The sequence below is a fragment of the Stigmatopora argus genome, chromosome 11, assembly GCF_051989625.1.
Source record: "Stigmatopora argus isolate UIUO_Sarg chromosome 11, RoL_Sarg_1.0, whole genome shotgun sequence".
Lineage (NCBI taxonomy): Eukaryota > Metazoa > Chordata > Actinopteri > Syngnathiformes > Syngnathidae > Stigmatopora > Stigmatopora argus.
In genome coordinates, this window is record NC_135397.1 from 3,708,077 (window position 1) to 3,723,891 (window position 15,815).

Sequence of the window (15,815 nt, forward strand, 5' to 3'; positions counted from 1 at the left end):
GGTGTAGTTAGGCAGGATATTTATTTATTTATCAAAGTTCCCATGACATTAATTTGACAGAGAGAGTTTGAGATGAATCAGTTATTTTTTGTTTTTTTTAGATGGAGCTAACTCAATCCTGTCAAACTTTGGACGTCAATCTGCTCTTTATATGTTTTTTTATAACTGGCCACTATATGATTCCAATGGGTCTGCTATTATACAAACAACAACAACTTCAAGCCTGGGGTTGTACCATGTGATTACCTTGTAATTCCTCGTACCAAAATGTCTTGAACAACTTCATGGGAATGCCACTGAACCACTACTGGGCCTTAAGTGACCCCATTACCAAGTCTGGTGAAAGTCAATTCAAGGGATTTGATGGATAAACACATTCAAAATTATGCCTTGATGTTGCCTGGCGTGCCTTTAATCATTTACATAAGATTGTGTAGTGAGGAAAATTCCATCTCAAGCCATTGTTTGTTATATTTCTAGAGTGAAATGAGAGGGCGGTCTGAAAATAGCCTTTAGAGTGACGGACTTTGTCTCATATGAGTGTGTGTTATTGTTAGTATTTCAGGCCAAGGGGAACTGAATCCTTTCCGCTAAAGGTCGCAGGTCAGATGGAAGGACGGTGGGAGCCGGAAGACAGGGAGGCCTCGGAATATGGCAGAAACGACTGTAGTTTTCATCCACAGTACAAAATACGTCTTCAAACTCAGGGAAATAGTTTGCCACAGAACAAAGTGAAGTCATTTATCCTTAAACAGCCGCAAGCGAGGCTTCCTTCACACGCCATCCTTCATGATAAACTACTCATCTGACAGCCAATTTACAAAAATACTGGCATTGTTCTTCTCATCAACTACGGATGAAAAATCCCTGGCCTCTCGTTGCTAAGGCAACAATCAGAAGCAAGGCACGGTCCCTCTACTGATGACCACAAACACACCCATTATAACTGACAGGTCATTTTCTCATGGGAGTCGATGGAGAGAAAGTTGCCCCCCACCCCCCACCCCAATCAAACCGACAACGGCAGACTTCATTAACCAGCCAGGGGTCCGCTCGGAGATAATGGACTCTAATTACCGCAACGCGCCGGTCTTCGGCGTGTGTTGGTGCGTGGTTGACCTCTCTTTCGGCATTGCGGTATTTGTGTCACGCTGTAATTAATGGCAATCTTTGCTCGTCCGCAGAATTAACATTGCAGGCGTATGCGGAGAATATAAAAGAGCGACAAGGTCTCCGGTGATGTCACGTGACACGAAGGAGGCCCGACAAAACAACTTTAGGCCAAAGTGTGGAGGGGAAACACTTGACGAGGATTCGGAATGCCCCTCGACCCAAGCCAATAACTCGACGTCACCTCACACCTCTTTCCTCCCTGGAAAATTTGCGTGGCACACAAAGTTCAAAGATTTGCGAGGCGAGAATGTCGTCGAGCGGACGGCCTTAATCGAGATCCGACAGCGACATCATTCATACTCCGGGCGCGTCATTTCCCAAACTGTTATGAAGCTTTAAGGACTGGGAAGTGATCCAAGTTCTTCCTGCTCTTATGCTAAATCATGCCTGCGTGTCAGGACCTGCAATTGGGAATCTTTTATTGTCTTACCGCCGAATGGCGTGCCAGTCAAATAAAACTGCTTTATTACTATTTTTCAACTTGAGAAGTCGTGGAAGGAATATATCAAATGGCATAAAGAAATGGAAAGACACAAGCTGTAGACTAAAAAAAACGGAGTAGGCTGTCTTCATCGTCTGGAAAATCCTAAAGACAAATCCATTGAGAATTCAATCACCAAGTGGAAAAATCAATAGTTTTTCTTTGGAGGTCAACTCAGGATTCAGACATACTTTATTTGGACGTCTGTTAAAATGAGTCACTTAAAGTCTAACCAACAGAACTGACATTTTGAAATGTCAAAGCAAGAGCTCATTTGATTTTGATGAAACTACCACAGTATGGTAGTACTGTATTGTAATACATTTTTCAGTGCTTTACCAGCCACAATTCAAGCTAATGTTCTAAAATTTGACAGTGAAGTCCAATTTGATCTAATTCAATCAAAGTGAGGAGACTTCAAGGACAAAAAAACAAACAAAAACACAAAAAAAAACGGCCATTGCGGCTCCAGTTAGCCATTTTGATATTAAACGAGCACCTACACCAGCACTGCCTGAAACCATGTGAGCTTTATTATGAATAAATAATAGAGATTACTAATAATATGGGAACATTGTCATTGCATTTTGCAGTGAGCAGCTGTCGCCGACAGATTCTATGATGACAAACAGGTGATCGACAGAAACAGCTGCTGAGAAGATGGACAATAAGCACTGATTAGCAAACTGGACTTGCTCTGGTTAATCCGAATCATCTCAATGTTGGTTAACCCAATACGGACTTGACTCTCACTATAAAAGCTGAGTAAAGCACCATTACTTCTCCTCAGCTTGTCCCTTGATAGTCATTTTGTTGCTTTTGTCCCTCCCTGATGTCCTGTTGGATGCAGGTTAAAAAGAAAAAAACATCTGTAATACATGTCAAGAATGAGGCTGCATTTCTAAAATGTTTCCATCTTAAACAAACATTCATATTCCCAACAGATGTATAATAAAATATGAACTCTTACCAAAAAGTGGCCAGAAAATGAGACAACTTTTGAGCTCATAGGAGTTGCACATTAGACAATGGCTAATCCTAACAAAACAGTTAATGACGGTTGTGACAGGTTGAATATAGAAAGCAAATTATAGAAGAGTCGGCACACAATAGTGCGATGATTCGACGAATCCAGGAGGTCACAAAGGTCACAACATCTTCTCTTGCCTCATTTAATAGGGGAGACAAAACATCTGATATCATTTACATTTCAAAATTCCCTTTGACTGCAAAAAAGTTAAGAAAATCACAACCAAAATAGCTCTTCATCAGATTGAATGATTTTATTTTTTCACCAAACTTATTTATGTAAAGCCCAATATACTGAAATTCTATTTTTCCACATTAATTAGAAACACCCCCATCTCCTGTTAAACCTAATATATGCAATTGAATGTAGGCTGAATTTAAGATACTTTAATGAACCATATTCAATGATAATTTGCCAATATAAACCTATAAAAAATAAGCAGTGCACTTAGTTTCTGGGACTGAGTCCCAAAGTGTTTCTTAACTTTATGACCCCAACCGAAAATAATCGTCACACACGATTTACCTCGCACCCAAAGCGCTCGCCGGTCGATCAATTGCGGTTAAAAATAGAGCAGAGCGCGCATCATCGTGCATTGTCAGCTCCATGGAAGTAATGAGATGAGTTCCGTCAGATTTGATCGTTGGTGCGCCTCCCCTCGCTCCTCCGACAGTCGGATGGAAGCAGCGGAAAGTCTCTCAGTCGTGCTGTCCAAGTCGACCATGGGCACATTGCGCGTTCGACAGGCACTCCGTGCGCGTTTCTACCCGAGGCGGGCTGGCAGGGAGGAAGACAAACAGACAGGCACCTGTCCCGATTTCTTTTCTCCAGTTTAGATCGCCATGGATCGTTTTGTTGATGGATCATGTCTGCTCCCCCCTGTGAGTATCATTTTTAAGTGGCTATTTAGAAAAATATTCTTTGATAGGCACCTATATTTGTTTACTTTTGCATCCATAGGATTTACTACTACTACTGTTGTACTCTAAATCGCAGGTGAGAGCCAATTGTTTTCTATTCGTTCATTCAATATCCTTAAAGGTTTATTCTCACAAGGGTCGCTGGGGGTGCTGGAGCCTGTCCCAGCTAACTGACATCCTGAATCGGTGGCTAGCTAATCGCAGGGCACGAGGAGACGGATGACCATTCTTGCTCACAATCATAATTTCGTCTTTAACCATGTTTTGGGGATGCGGGAGAAAACCAAATTTACCAGAGAAAACCCACACAAGCCCAGGGAGAACATGCAAAGTCCACGACCCACCTGGGATCGAACCCTCGACCCCAGAACTGTGAGGCTGACGTGATAACCACTCGGCCGTATTGTAATATGGGAAATAATAAACAGACAACTGACAATTTTACAGTAATGTTCTCTACTTTGTTCTCTTGCGTTTTTCCTGTCTTTTATAGGATTTCTGGCTTATTATAACAATTTTACAGCTACTTATAATGAGATTCTAATTGTCTATTATTCTTTTTATCGTTTAAGTTTTTATTATTCCATTAAAAGTTCATGATTCATGATTTCGGAATGAAATGATCTCATACATAATAAAAAAAATACAACAAAATTAAAAAAAAGATCAAATTCTAATTTATTAGACAACACCAATTATTCTTGTATATTTCCCATCTGGCTGGGGTCCAATCTCCCACAAATAGTGAAGCGTTGCACTATGGTCAAAGTATTCAACACTTGATGCTTGCCAGTTGTGAGATTAGAATTCCTCAAATGTTGGCAGAAGCTCTTTGGATGAGTGTGTACGTGTGTACGTGTGTGTGTGTGTTTGTGTGTGTTTGTGTGTGTGTATGTGTGTGTTTAGCAGTAATCCTTAAAGATAACCCTCAGCTCATTAAACAGCTGCACAGTGTCAGTATTATTTAGCGATGGCCTAGCAGAGAGTAAAGTGAAAACATTGCAGTGTGCAGTTCTGCATGAACAGACAACGGTGTTGTAAATATTCGTGTTCACGCAGGCGACCATTTGCGCTTCTCATTACTTTTGTGTTTATTCTAGTCCGACACGTTTAGATTTGCGTTTTGGATGAATTACAGTGGCGGATTTCTTCCACGGCTGCACTCTGACTTGTGTCGTGACATTGAGAATAGTGAAAGGTGTTTCCCATGCTTCAGTGTCACTGACAAAGATAGATGTCCAAACCATTCGCCATGGGAGAGTTGGTAGTGATCATTGTTAAAATATATTACAAAGGAATAAGGTGAATAAATGACTGCATGATGTTGGTGTGCTAAAATGTTTCTTCAGATATTATAATATCGTGATTAGAGTATTTTCTCCCATATGTTTTTGTGTGTTTTACAATATTTGGAGGGAAGGAAATCCCAAAGGTCAATACGTGTGTCAAAGTGGCGGCCCGGGGGCCAAATCTGGCCCAACGCATCATTTTGTGTGGCCCGAAATGAAGAGTATAGATGTATATTAAATTGCCTGATTTTCGCCCTTTTAAATCAATAATTGTCATTTTTAATCAATTTTTTCTATGTTTTTAATTCAAAAATCTTTTTGTAAAATCTAAAATATATAAAAAAAGCGAAAATAAACATTGTTTCAGATCTATAAAAAAACTGAATATTCAGGGCTTTTAATCATAATTATAAAAAAAATCTAAATATTATATCTAAAATGGTCCGGCCCACGTGAAATCAAATTGACATTAAAGCGGCCCGCGAACCAACCCAAGTCTGACACCCTTGGCTTAGAACATAAGTAGGAAAACTTTTCCACTAAGGGCCCTGCAGTTAAGTCCAATTGACAACTGGTGTTTTACTGGTGTCATGGCAGTCAGAGGTTGTTTGTTTCAGCTGAAATCTCATTGGTTAAACTGGCTGACCGGACTAAGTTGGAATCAAAACCTGCACCCACAGCAGACCTTGAGGATCGGTTTGCCCACCCGTGCGTGGTGGAAATAGCTCTTTATTCCTTAAGGGAATTAGATACAGATGTTTTGTCAATGCACCACACCTTCACACACCCAAGCTTTAACCTCCCACAGGCTGATGCCTTGGTGGGTTTTTTTTTTGGCCTGAGGGGTAGGAAGACTTCAGTTAGTGCGACCAAGACTGCACGCCTCACCTTGAAATAGTGGAAGAACTTCAAATGTGAAAAGCAAGCTACTTTTGACCACCTCCAATCTTGATGTAAGATTTTGAGTTTGAGGAGGAGAGCGCGCTATCTGAGGAGGAGAGCGCGCTATCTGAAGGTTCGGACTGGGGTTCCATCGTAAGCTTGTGGCCTTGAGGATGTGGGAGTTGGACATTCCGCTTCAGTTTTCTGGCAGCTCTTCTGAGTCTCTCTTATTCAAGTGCGTTTTCTTAACTTTCGGGGATGACCCCATTGCAACAAACTCTTGCACACTCTCATTCTTATCTGCATTCGTCATCCCACGCTGCTCCCATCGATTCATTTTCCGGATGTCTAATGACTTTCCCTTGGATTCTTTCTCTGTTCCACGTGACACTATTTCAAGATTGTTATTATTAAATTGTCTCTTATGGAAGGCAGAAGGCGCCATCCTGTATGGTTTTTTAATCAAGATCAATCCGGCTTCTTTTTCCTGATTGACGTTGCATAAACGACACTTACGGAGAAAAGGGAACTTTCCATGGACTTTAAACCGCATGCCATCGGTTGGATCCATCCGTACCGACTGCTTCTGAAAATACATATTTCACGATATTATTGACTGTAGGTCTGTGCCTGGCCTGTAGTGCATTCACAGATACGGGCTTGTCTCTGAATCGCGTTAGTCTTAAGAAATGAACGTGATCAAGCTACTACATGTCGTGTGCGTGCGGCAAATTTGATCCCACACGTCTAGAAGCGTTGACAGATTTTTAGTATTCAAAAGTCGCATGTGCTCTGAGGTGAACTGAAGAAGATCGGCCATGTGCCAGCTTCGAGCGCCACGTTTAGTAATTTCAGTTTCAGCGGAAAATTAGAAAGTGAGTCATATGAATCAGGTGAAGCAGAGGTGAGTAATACTGCATTACATTTCATTTTTTGCATGCACTTTAAGGAAAATGTCCTTTCTTGGAATAGTTATACTTTTTAACTAGAGTAGATCTGTGAGCGCTACTCTTACTCCACTATTTTGGGCTACACTGGATTGCTTACATTCTTCCTCTTTATCCCATATATTACATTTTACTCAATGGCTTCCGATGCTGAAAGTGGAACTAGCATTTTTACCTCCTAACCACTCCCCTTCATGCCCGCAAACCAGGGCCCCCAGAGGCCAGGGCTCGGGTGGGATCGGACCCCCAAAACCCCCCTAAAAGCTCCACCCTGGCCAAAAGCAACGTTGGAGGCCCGTGAGACCGTGTGCGGTCGATTGGTCGCCGGTCTTTTGGTCGCCGTCTTTTGGTCGCCCCGACCGCGACAACGGGCGACCAAAAGACCGGCGACAAAACAAGGTAAAACAACACGGTCTACGCATCAATAAAAGCCAACAATGGCCATGAGCAGTTTCACTGAGCCGACGTGTGAGTGTAGAAGAGTTTGTATGTACATGCGTTGTCCCTTTAAGAAGCTATGTCAGTCCGGGTCTTAACAAGTTCTCCAACAATAAACAATAAAAGTCCAGGAAATTTGGAGCTTTTCTTTAGCCTAATCATTACTAGGGCATTAAGTATGACTAAATAGTAATTTGCAGTTTGTATTTAGGGAATTTGAGCAACGATTTAAATGGTAATTATCACTTACCTTCCGGGCGACCAAAAGACCGGCGACCAATCAACCTTGTACCCGTGAGACTATGCGAGGTTAAGTAAGTCTTAAGTCTTTCGGAGGAACCCGTACAAAAAAGCTGGATATATTGTTTTATATTATTATTAAACTGGAGTTCCCACTTGGAAGCAGTTTTTCTTCACTACGAGACTTTAACGCCAACATTTTATGTTTCCCCACTTTCTCCAAATAAAGTGGTTTAGAATAACGCTCCATTTGTCTCCCAAAATAGTGGTAATAAACCCGGATGACCTTCGTTTACCTGCTGTTTCCTCGCCTCTTCTCCACATGCTGCACCGTAGGAGCCATCTTTTCCGCCTCTCCGCTTGTTATTAATGTCACATTGGCTTTAAAGCACAGCGAAAGAAAAACATACACGTACATGCGTGTGTAAATACACAGTAGAGCACATCTGTGATCCATATGTCAAGGTGGGCTTCCTGAGATGGATGTCCTATTTGTACAAGCTCCTGCTTTTTTTTGTAGTAAAACGTCGCTTATTTATCTTTGAGCATGTTTGTTGAACAGATTATCAGAGGTCAAATCCCTGACGTCTGATTATCTTCCATCCATGACAAAATCTGTCATTAGAGTTGTTCTGGTTCTACGCTAGAAATGTGGGAGTTGAGTCTCAGCTTTCATCCATTCATCCTTTTAAAAGTGCTTGGTCTTGCTACATTTTTTTGATCGGCCCACATTCCCGAATTGGAGCATTTTCTCACTTTATGATTGAAAATGAGGGCAGCAGGACAGTCACTTGAAAACAGTACTGGTTGATCCTCACACATGGTTGAAGGCACTTTAAAAAATGAGCTTTTCTATTTGTGTACATCACTAAAATGTTCTATATTGTTGAATTTAGTGTTTTTTTGGTGGCCATGTTTTTCCCTTCCCTTGTCAGGATGACAGCCAATTCCCATTGGCAGGAGGTCACGGTGCATTTACACAGCTATAAACATCCAGGCGTACGACATTTCGCGGAGGTGAAGCACCCGTGCATTGTCTTGGAAGGCGTTTGGAAGGTTTTCCTGCAGAATGTTGGGATGTTGAGGCTAAACAGAGCGGGTTGAAAAGTGAAGAAGAAACAGAGGCAACGTCAGGGGTGGTCAAATCGTTCCTCGAGGGCCATTGTCGGTGCAGGTTTTTGTTCCAACCGATTCAGCGCTGACAGTTTAACCAACTGGGGTTGTGCTGAAACAAGAAACACCTGCCCTCAATCCACTGGTTGAACTTCTAAAATACCTGAATTGTGTCTGTAGAGCAGGGGTTTCAGACTCGGGTTGGTTCGCGGGCCGCGTTAACGTCAACTCGATTTCATGTGGGCCGGACCATTAGATAAACTATAAAATTTGATCCTAAAACAGAAAGTCGGCACTCATGATTTACTTTCCCGGGCCACACAAAATGATGCAGCCGGCCAGATTTGGCCCCCGGGCCGCCACTTTGACACGTGTGCTTTAGAGGGTGGAATAAATAGTGAAGCAATCTGTGAGTAATTAGAGAACCTTTTAAGCACCGCACTTGGCATCAACTTTTTCAATGTTGAAGAGGTTAAAAGCGTCACAATAGGCTAATATACTTGACTGTTTTCTGATAAGGTGCCTTACTATGTGCATTTCATTATATGTGAGATCAGCGGATATGTTTTATTAGAATAAATGTGCACTTTTCATGACCTTTTTTTGACACAATGTGTCTGTTGGCACTCCCACAGTCTTTATGGAAACAAGTCAAAACCGAGGCTTACATCATTCATCACAAGGTCTCGCCTACTAAAATCTGTTTAGTTTTTTGAGGGTTCAACGTATTTCTTATGGGCTCATTTCAAATTCTTATATAGTTTTGTCATATTTAAATATTAGGGTAATATGTAAGTATTTCGAGAAGTGAGGAGATAAATGATCAATGTGAGTACAAAACAGTGTCATTCAGGGTGTTGTCATGTGACCTCAAGCTAACTTTTCTTTTGCCTTTTTTCGCATCTAATTTAGATTAAAATACTTATTTTCTTAACTGATTGTCCCATCCCTAATAATATAACTGCTAAGTGATGTTATATTATCACAGAAATACTATAATTCCCCATAGAAGTCTTGCTAAAATGTCTTGCCTCTTACACATTCTTGTAGGCTACACTACAAGTGAAAATATGCCTATCTAAATCCCGCTTTCGTTTTTTTTTTACCGCAACCACTGCTTTTCCACCTGTATCAATAACCGAAATGTGTCCATTCATAATCTCCACAGTTACCCTCGTAAAGTCGACCAAATAAAGCTTTGATTCCACAAAGAACTCATGTTATGTTGCCGTGTCGGACTACAGTGTTATTCTGACCTCAAGAGCACCTCTTTTACGTTAAAACAAGCAACCGTATGCACGCACGCCTGTGAAACTAAAATTAGGATGCTTAACATTGACACGCATTGCCAAGAAGTTAATATTAAAATAATATTTTCCTTTCCTTTAGGAGCTGTCTCAAATTTTACAAAAAGCCATAGACAATAATTGTCAATGAGCTTCTCCCGACACATGCCTTCTTCGTGACAGCATGTTGGGGGACAATCATGGCACAATCACCCAATCGGACCCCAGCGTCACATCTATGGTGGAAGACCATGAGAAGTCCCACATTGGGACCTACTTTAATGCCACGCACGCTTACCTGCATGGGATGGTGTGCACGAGATGGCCGAGGGTGAACCCGCGGAGCTTCTCTAAAGCCCGAGCGGTGGTCTTCCTGTTAGGCCTGACTCTGACCTTCCTCATCACGGCTTCCTACATTCTGGCGTGGGACAAGAGAGGACTCCTGCTGACACCCTCGCCCTATTACCTTAAAGCTGGCAATGCCTCCGCCAATGCCACAGCGGCTTTGGCATTGGGTATTTCTTTGAAGAGGACATGCTTAAACGTGACACAATTGGTGAGGGAAATCAGATTGAAACTGGAATACCCACCAAGAAGGGTTCCTGATGAGAAGGACATCATCCGGACGGACTCTCATGTGAGTACTCTGTCAGTCAATATCCTCAAAGTCCCACTATCACGCATATTAAATGATAAAATCTTGTCAGAGACTTTAAAAACAAATCATGGAGACTCACAAAGACCTGTAACTATTGGAATTGTGCGATAAAATCATTTATTGGAACAGTTTGCCTCTGCATAGTTGAAACCCATGCAGCATCAAAGGTAAGGATTCCGGCAGAGAGCGGCTGACAGCGGATTGTCTGTGTTGTGAGATTGGTAGAAAGTGTGTCAGAAGAGGAACTAAGTCCTGAAAAACATGATTCCAGGAAGATTTTAGCATACCTAGCATCATCAATGGCGGCCAGTAAGTTGCTTTTCTAGCCAAAAATAAACTGGCAGGCCCACGTGAGATTCAGTTGGCACAAATATGACATGTAAACCAATCAGAGTGTGACATTCCAAAAAGCTAGAGGACAAAAAAAATGTTTGGATGCTCCTCAGATGATTCAAAATGTCACACAAGCTCTTCTTCTTCCATCTCCAGTTGTTCTCGGCAATCCCTCGCCACTTCCTGCCGGACATCAAGAGCCCTTGCTGGTACGAGGACTTCCCTGCGGAAAAGAGTCGAGATCCGTACGGGGGCAACCGCTACACGGTGCGCTCCAAGGCCTTCAAGGGCGTGTGCGACCGCCTGACGCACGCCTTCCGTCGGCGCCCGCTTCGGCGTCAAGACGGGAGGCTGGCGCGCCTGCGGTGCCTGCCGTACTTCTACATCATCGGGCAGCCCAAGTGCGGCACCACCGACTTGTTCCACAGGCTGCTGCAGCACCCCGACGTCAAGTTCAACACCATGAAGGAGCCGCACTGGTGGACGAGGAAACGTTTTGGTGAGGCGTGCTCATCTATTCCGCACTGGGAAGTGCTTTGCGAGAGTTAGAATATCGATTGAGTTCAATTTTGAATGGGAAAGACAAATGTCCTTGATGTGAAAGAGGGCGGTTGGAAATTTGTGTGTTGCCATTCCAGGCTACATCCGTTTCAAAGATGGATTCCAGGAGATTTACTCTTTGGAAGATTACCTGGATCTGTTTGACCTGGCCGCGTACAATATTCAAGGATCGAGCACTGGAAATTCCCACAAAGACCAACAACGTGTCGCCAAGCTCATAACAGGTGAATATGTGTGAAATTGTATGTGTTAAGGTGATCAACTTTTTGCATACTGAACTGTTCTCTCAAGTTAAACTCACTCTGTGTGTGTGTGTGTGAGTGTGTGTGTGTGTGTGTGCGTATTCCCATCGAGAGGTTCAGATGCAAACAGATGGAAATGCAATCATATCAAATTGTGAAATTCTTGAGGTTACAGTGGAACAACTCACATTGACACAATGTTCCACGTATGTCCAAAATGTCACATTGAATCCAAGCTGTCCAATTTGTGACTTAATAACAATAAGTTTCTTTTAGGTGGTGGGAGTTAGAACACATCTCATCTTATCTAATTTTCTAAACCGGTTTAACCTCACTAGGGTCGTGGGGGGTACTGACTTTGGGCCAGAGGTAGGTGGGACACCCTAATTTGGTGGCCAGCCAATTGCAGGGCACAAGGAGACAAACAACCATTCACGTTCACACTCATACTTAGGGGCAATTTGGAGTGTCCAATCAGCCTTCGGAATGTGGTAGGAAACCGAAGTAACCGAAGAAAACCCACGCAGGCCCGGGGCGAACATGCAAACTCCACACAGGTGGACTGACCTGGATTTGAACCCAGGTCTGAGTTGGAACACATTACATTCAAGATCATTTGAATGAGTCAAGATTATTTAAGAGTTTGATTTGCCTAAATTGTTTTGGAAGGATCTCAACAGGTACAAGCACTAATGTATAATAATCCACTAATACACTCAATGTATTCTGAAGGTGAAGCCAGCGCGTCCACTATGTGGGACAACCACGCGTGGAGCTATCTCCATGGCGACCAGGAGGAGGCAGAGCCACCCTTCCTGGCCCAGGACTTCATACACACAGTGCAGCCCAAAGCCAAAATCATCATCATGCTCCGAGAGCCTGCAGAAAGGCAACGATGACAACAACGACGACACCTCTTGTCGCGCTTCTCTTCCGCTGATGTTGTTGTCCCATTTCTAGGCTGTACTCGGACTACTTGTACTTCAAGACGGCCAACAAGTCGACAGAGGACTTCCACCAGAAGGTGCTGGAGTCCATGCAGGCCTTCCAGTCGTGCCTATTGGCGAGGTCGCTTCGATCCTGCGTGTACAGCACCAGCCTCGCCAACGGCATGCCGGTCAGACGTCATTTTTGTGACTCTAGCGTGTCCGCTTGTGTAAATGGCAGCTCGGCATCATCAGAAATGACATTATTCAATGATGATGATGATCATGGTCATAAACAATCACAAAAATAACCAAGAAAAAATGATTAGCAGTGATAAGAGAATTTCAATTCATAGCTAAATATGTATAAAACTTTATTTAGGTGATCTACGTTTTGGCAAAAGTAAAATTCTCACTTTAGAATCTAGTGATTAGTGAGGAAAAGTGGTAAGAAAAATGAATGAGTTCTATGATGTGGCTCCCCCTGGCGTCTCTTAATCCTCAGTGAAACCTTGAGACTCCAGTTTTTAGTATTCCCCAAATTGGTGCTGTTTTTTTCTAAACCAATATCCCAACTAAAGCCCTTCACCGCAATAATAACCCCCGTTTATTTTGCTTGCATTCAGGTCAGACTGAATCTGGGCATGTATATCGTCTTCCTGCTGGACTGGTTGACCGTCTTCCAGAGAGAGCAAATTCTGGTTCTACGACTAGAGGACTACGCCACCAACCTTCGGGAGACCGTACAGAAAGTATTCGACTTTCTGAATGTTGGTAAGTAACCTTGCAAGTCAAAATTCTTCAAAATAAAAACGCGCTGGCTCACTCCGTACGATATTCGCCGCAGGTCCTTTGTCCAAGCAGGAGGCGGCGGCGCTGACCAGGGGGCACGTGTCCAACACCCGACGTGCGGTAGACAGGATCCTGGGACCCATGTTGCCCTCTACTCAGAACCTCTTGTGGGAATTTCACCGACCGTTCAACCGTAAATTGTCCACTGTGCTGAACGACCGGGCCTTCCTGTGGAGCGACATGTCAATTCCTGCTTCTTGAAAAAAAAGACACTACGGGTGAACATGTGTGTGCATTTTTGTACATTCTGCTATTTATTTCTTTTGTCTTTATCCATGCTTGAAGGGGAATTAAAGTCCCAAGTCCCAGTTTGTTTTATTTTCAACAAGTTGTATGTGGAATCTGTGGAAAGCAAAACATACATAAGTAGAGTGAGTGCTACATCATTATTTGTTGTACTTTGAAAACATTTTTTGGGGAAAACCAAATTGAACCACTTCTACTTTGTCTCACAGAGCTTGTCATGTTGCCAAAGATTTATTTTTATTGTTCATTTCAAATAAAAAAGTCAGCTATATTGATTACCATTAAATGAACTTGTATAAAAAGAAGGCAATATGTTGACTGAATTTTTAAGCTGAAGCTAATGAAAAACAGTTAACAAGTGGCTAAAATGCCATTGAAAAACTAGAAACTTAAGTTTTCAGACCTCGCATCCTAACAAGATGTTTCCTTCACGGTAAAAAATTCAAATCAGAGTTCAGTCTTCCAAAGGGGCCCTGATTGTTGTATGTGTTATGTTTGGAAATGATACATTAAGCGCAATTAAATCCAACAGGGTTGGATAGAGGGCAGCGGGGGATTTAAAAGGGATCGCAGTCAGTCAGAAAGTACACAAGAGGAATTTCCCATTGATCCCGACTGATGCAATCAGTTGGGCGATGAAAATCGTGCATGCAGAGAAAGTTATGCAACTGAATGTATTTCATTTTCTCTTGTGGGCCTATTTCAATGATATTTTCATTCATTTGCCGCGGGCCCATTAAAACTAGGCAGGTGGCTGTCGTTCGGATAGCCCTCGTTTAGACCCTCGTTAACTCTAACGCTTTCCCCTCTGCAGTCTTCACCAAAATTGCAGCATACAAGAACCAAAGTTTCAAACTAATCACTTTGATTGATTGATTTGATTGATTTTGATAAGGAAAAGCACATATTAATGAAGATATTTATATTCATGTTGATGAACATATATAAGTAAATATGTAAAATTGTGTGCTAATTTCCATCTTTAGTCCCTTGTGTAGGTACAAGATAAACGATGACACACACACACACACACACACACACACACACACACATACACACACACATACACATATACACGTAGCACAATTTTAGACAGCGTCGTGATCATAATTTTGTTCGTCTAAAAAGGATTGGCCAAGAGGTTCAGAGAGGAGAGTTCTTATTTTAATCACTCTAACTGCTTTAAATAACTAATAAAAAAATATGTTTTGTCTCCATTTTGTGGGAAACTATCAACAATGACCTTTTAAGTACACGAATCTGGCCACTCAAGTCGTAAATATCTGGCAGTACAACATTTAAAATGGTGAAGAAAGTATAAACTATGACTTTATATTGAAAATATGGTTGTTATTTGCATTTAAACATCAAAAAGGGTTTGAATTCCTATTGTTTTTCCAACCTTTTTGGCTGACAGATTTAAGTAGGCGGTTCTACAAAGGACTAAAATGATCTGGTACACACATGTATACACACACCCTCACACCCCCCACGCACACTTGTATCATCTGTCTCTTAATGAGTGTGAAATGTGAGCAGTGGACCAATGGAAGGAGGCTGGCTGATTCACAGCAGGTGATGATGTTATTTTTCTTCTGCCTCCATGAACCGCCGTCATTATTCCTTCTTTCTATTTCCTGCTCTGGCCTCAGACAAAACCATCACCCACACCTCAAACCTGGCTTTCGTATTAGTTAAACCCCCCCAAAAATGAGTCAAAATATCATTTTTAAAACCTTTCCACAATGAAGTGTGCACAGCCATTTACAACTTTCCCATCATTCCCTGTTAATTCCTTACATTGTTATTTCTGTTACTTATTGATGCCTTTTATGTGCGGGCTATTCAACGGGCTCGAGACGTTGAAAGCCCTCCTTGTGATGAGCCATTCTTCCCTCTGAATGCGGTTTGCTGGCTCGATTTCTGCTTTAACCTCCTCATTCACTGCCGAGGTGTCTTCTAATCAAACGTCCTGATGGATTTTTTTGCTAAGCTGAGAGCCCTTGGCCGACTGAAACAATATCCGAGTGCCTTGGTTTTGTTGCCATAGATTCCCAATCCTTCACTGATGGTGCCCTGATAATCGACTCACGTTGTAATGCCGCCTTGTGTGTATGTCACGTTCTCCTGTGCCACAATGTAGTTGATTGTGACACTATTTGGTATATTATTCTGTCTTTTTGGTGGAATCCCTTCAT

The 15,815-nt window shown here is 42.3% G+C and overlaps 1 protein-coding gene and 1 long non-coding RNA gene across 6 annotated transcripts; one reads left to right on the forward strand and one right to left on the reverse strand.

The window, feature by feature from the left end:
- Window positions 1–1,828: 1,828 nt before the first annotated feature.
- Window positions 1,829–3,407, reverse strand: LOC144085157 (uncharacterized). The gene is made up of 2 exons (XR_013304034.1): window positions 3,210–3,407; window positions 1,829–2,821 (listed from the first exon to the last, which is right to left on the reverse strand). It is a non-coding gene; the product is annotated as an uncharacterized LOC144085157 (long non-coding RNA).
- On the forward strand, window positions 3,255–13,888 carry LOC144085155 (carbohydrate sulfotransferase 15-like). Of its 5 annotated transcripts, XM_077614206.1 has the most exons (9): window positions 3,263–3,565; window positions 3,645–3,680; window positions 9,903–10,436; window positions 10,947–11,289; window positions 11,429–11,575; window positions 12,326–12,482; window positions 12,554–12,710; window positions 13,146–13,293; window positions 13,367–13,888. In XM_077614206.1, the coding sequence occupies exons 3-9, from the start codon at window positions 9,984–9,986 to the stop codon at window positions 13,570–13,572; spliced, it is 1,611 nt and encodes a 536-aa protein (XP_077470332.1). In that variant the 5' UTR covers window positions 3,263–3,565; window positions 3,645–3,680; window positions 9,903–9,983; the 3' UTR covers window positions 13,573–13,888. The 5 variants fall into 5 exon arrangements, with proteins under 5 accessions (XP_077470334.1, XP_077470335.1, XP_077470332.1 ...); XM_077614208.1 differs by lacking the exon at window positions 3,645–3,680 and having other exon boundaries at window positions 3,255–3,565; window positions 13,384–13,888; XM_077614209.1 differs by lacking the exon at window positions 3,645–3,680 and having other exon boundaries at window positions 3,260–3,565; window positions 12,554–12,617.
- Window positions 13,889–15,815: the final 1,927 nt, after the last annotated feature.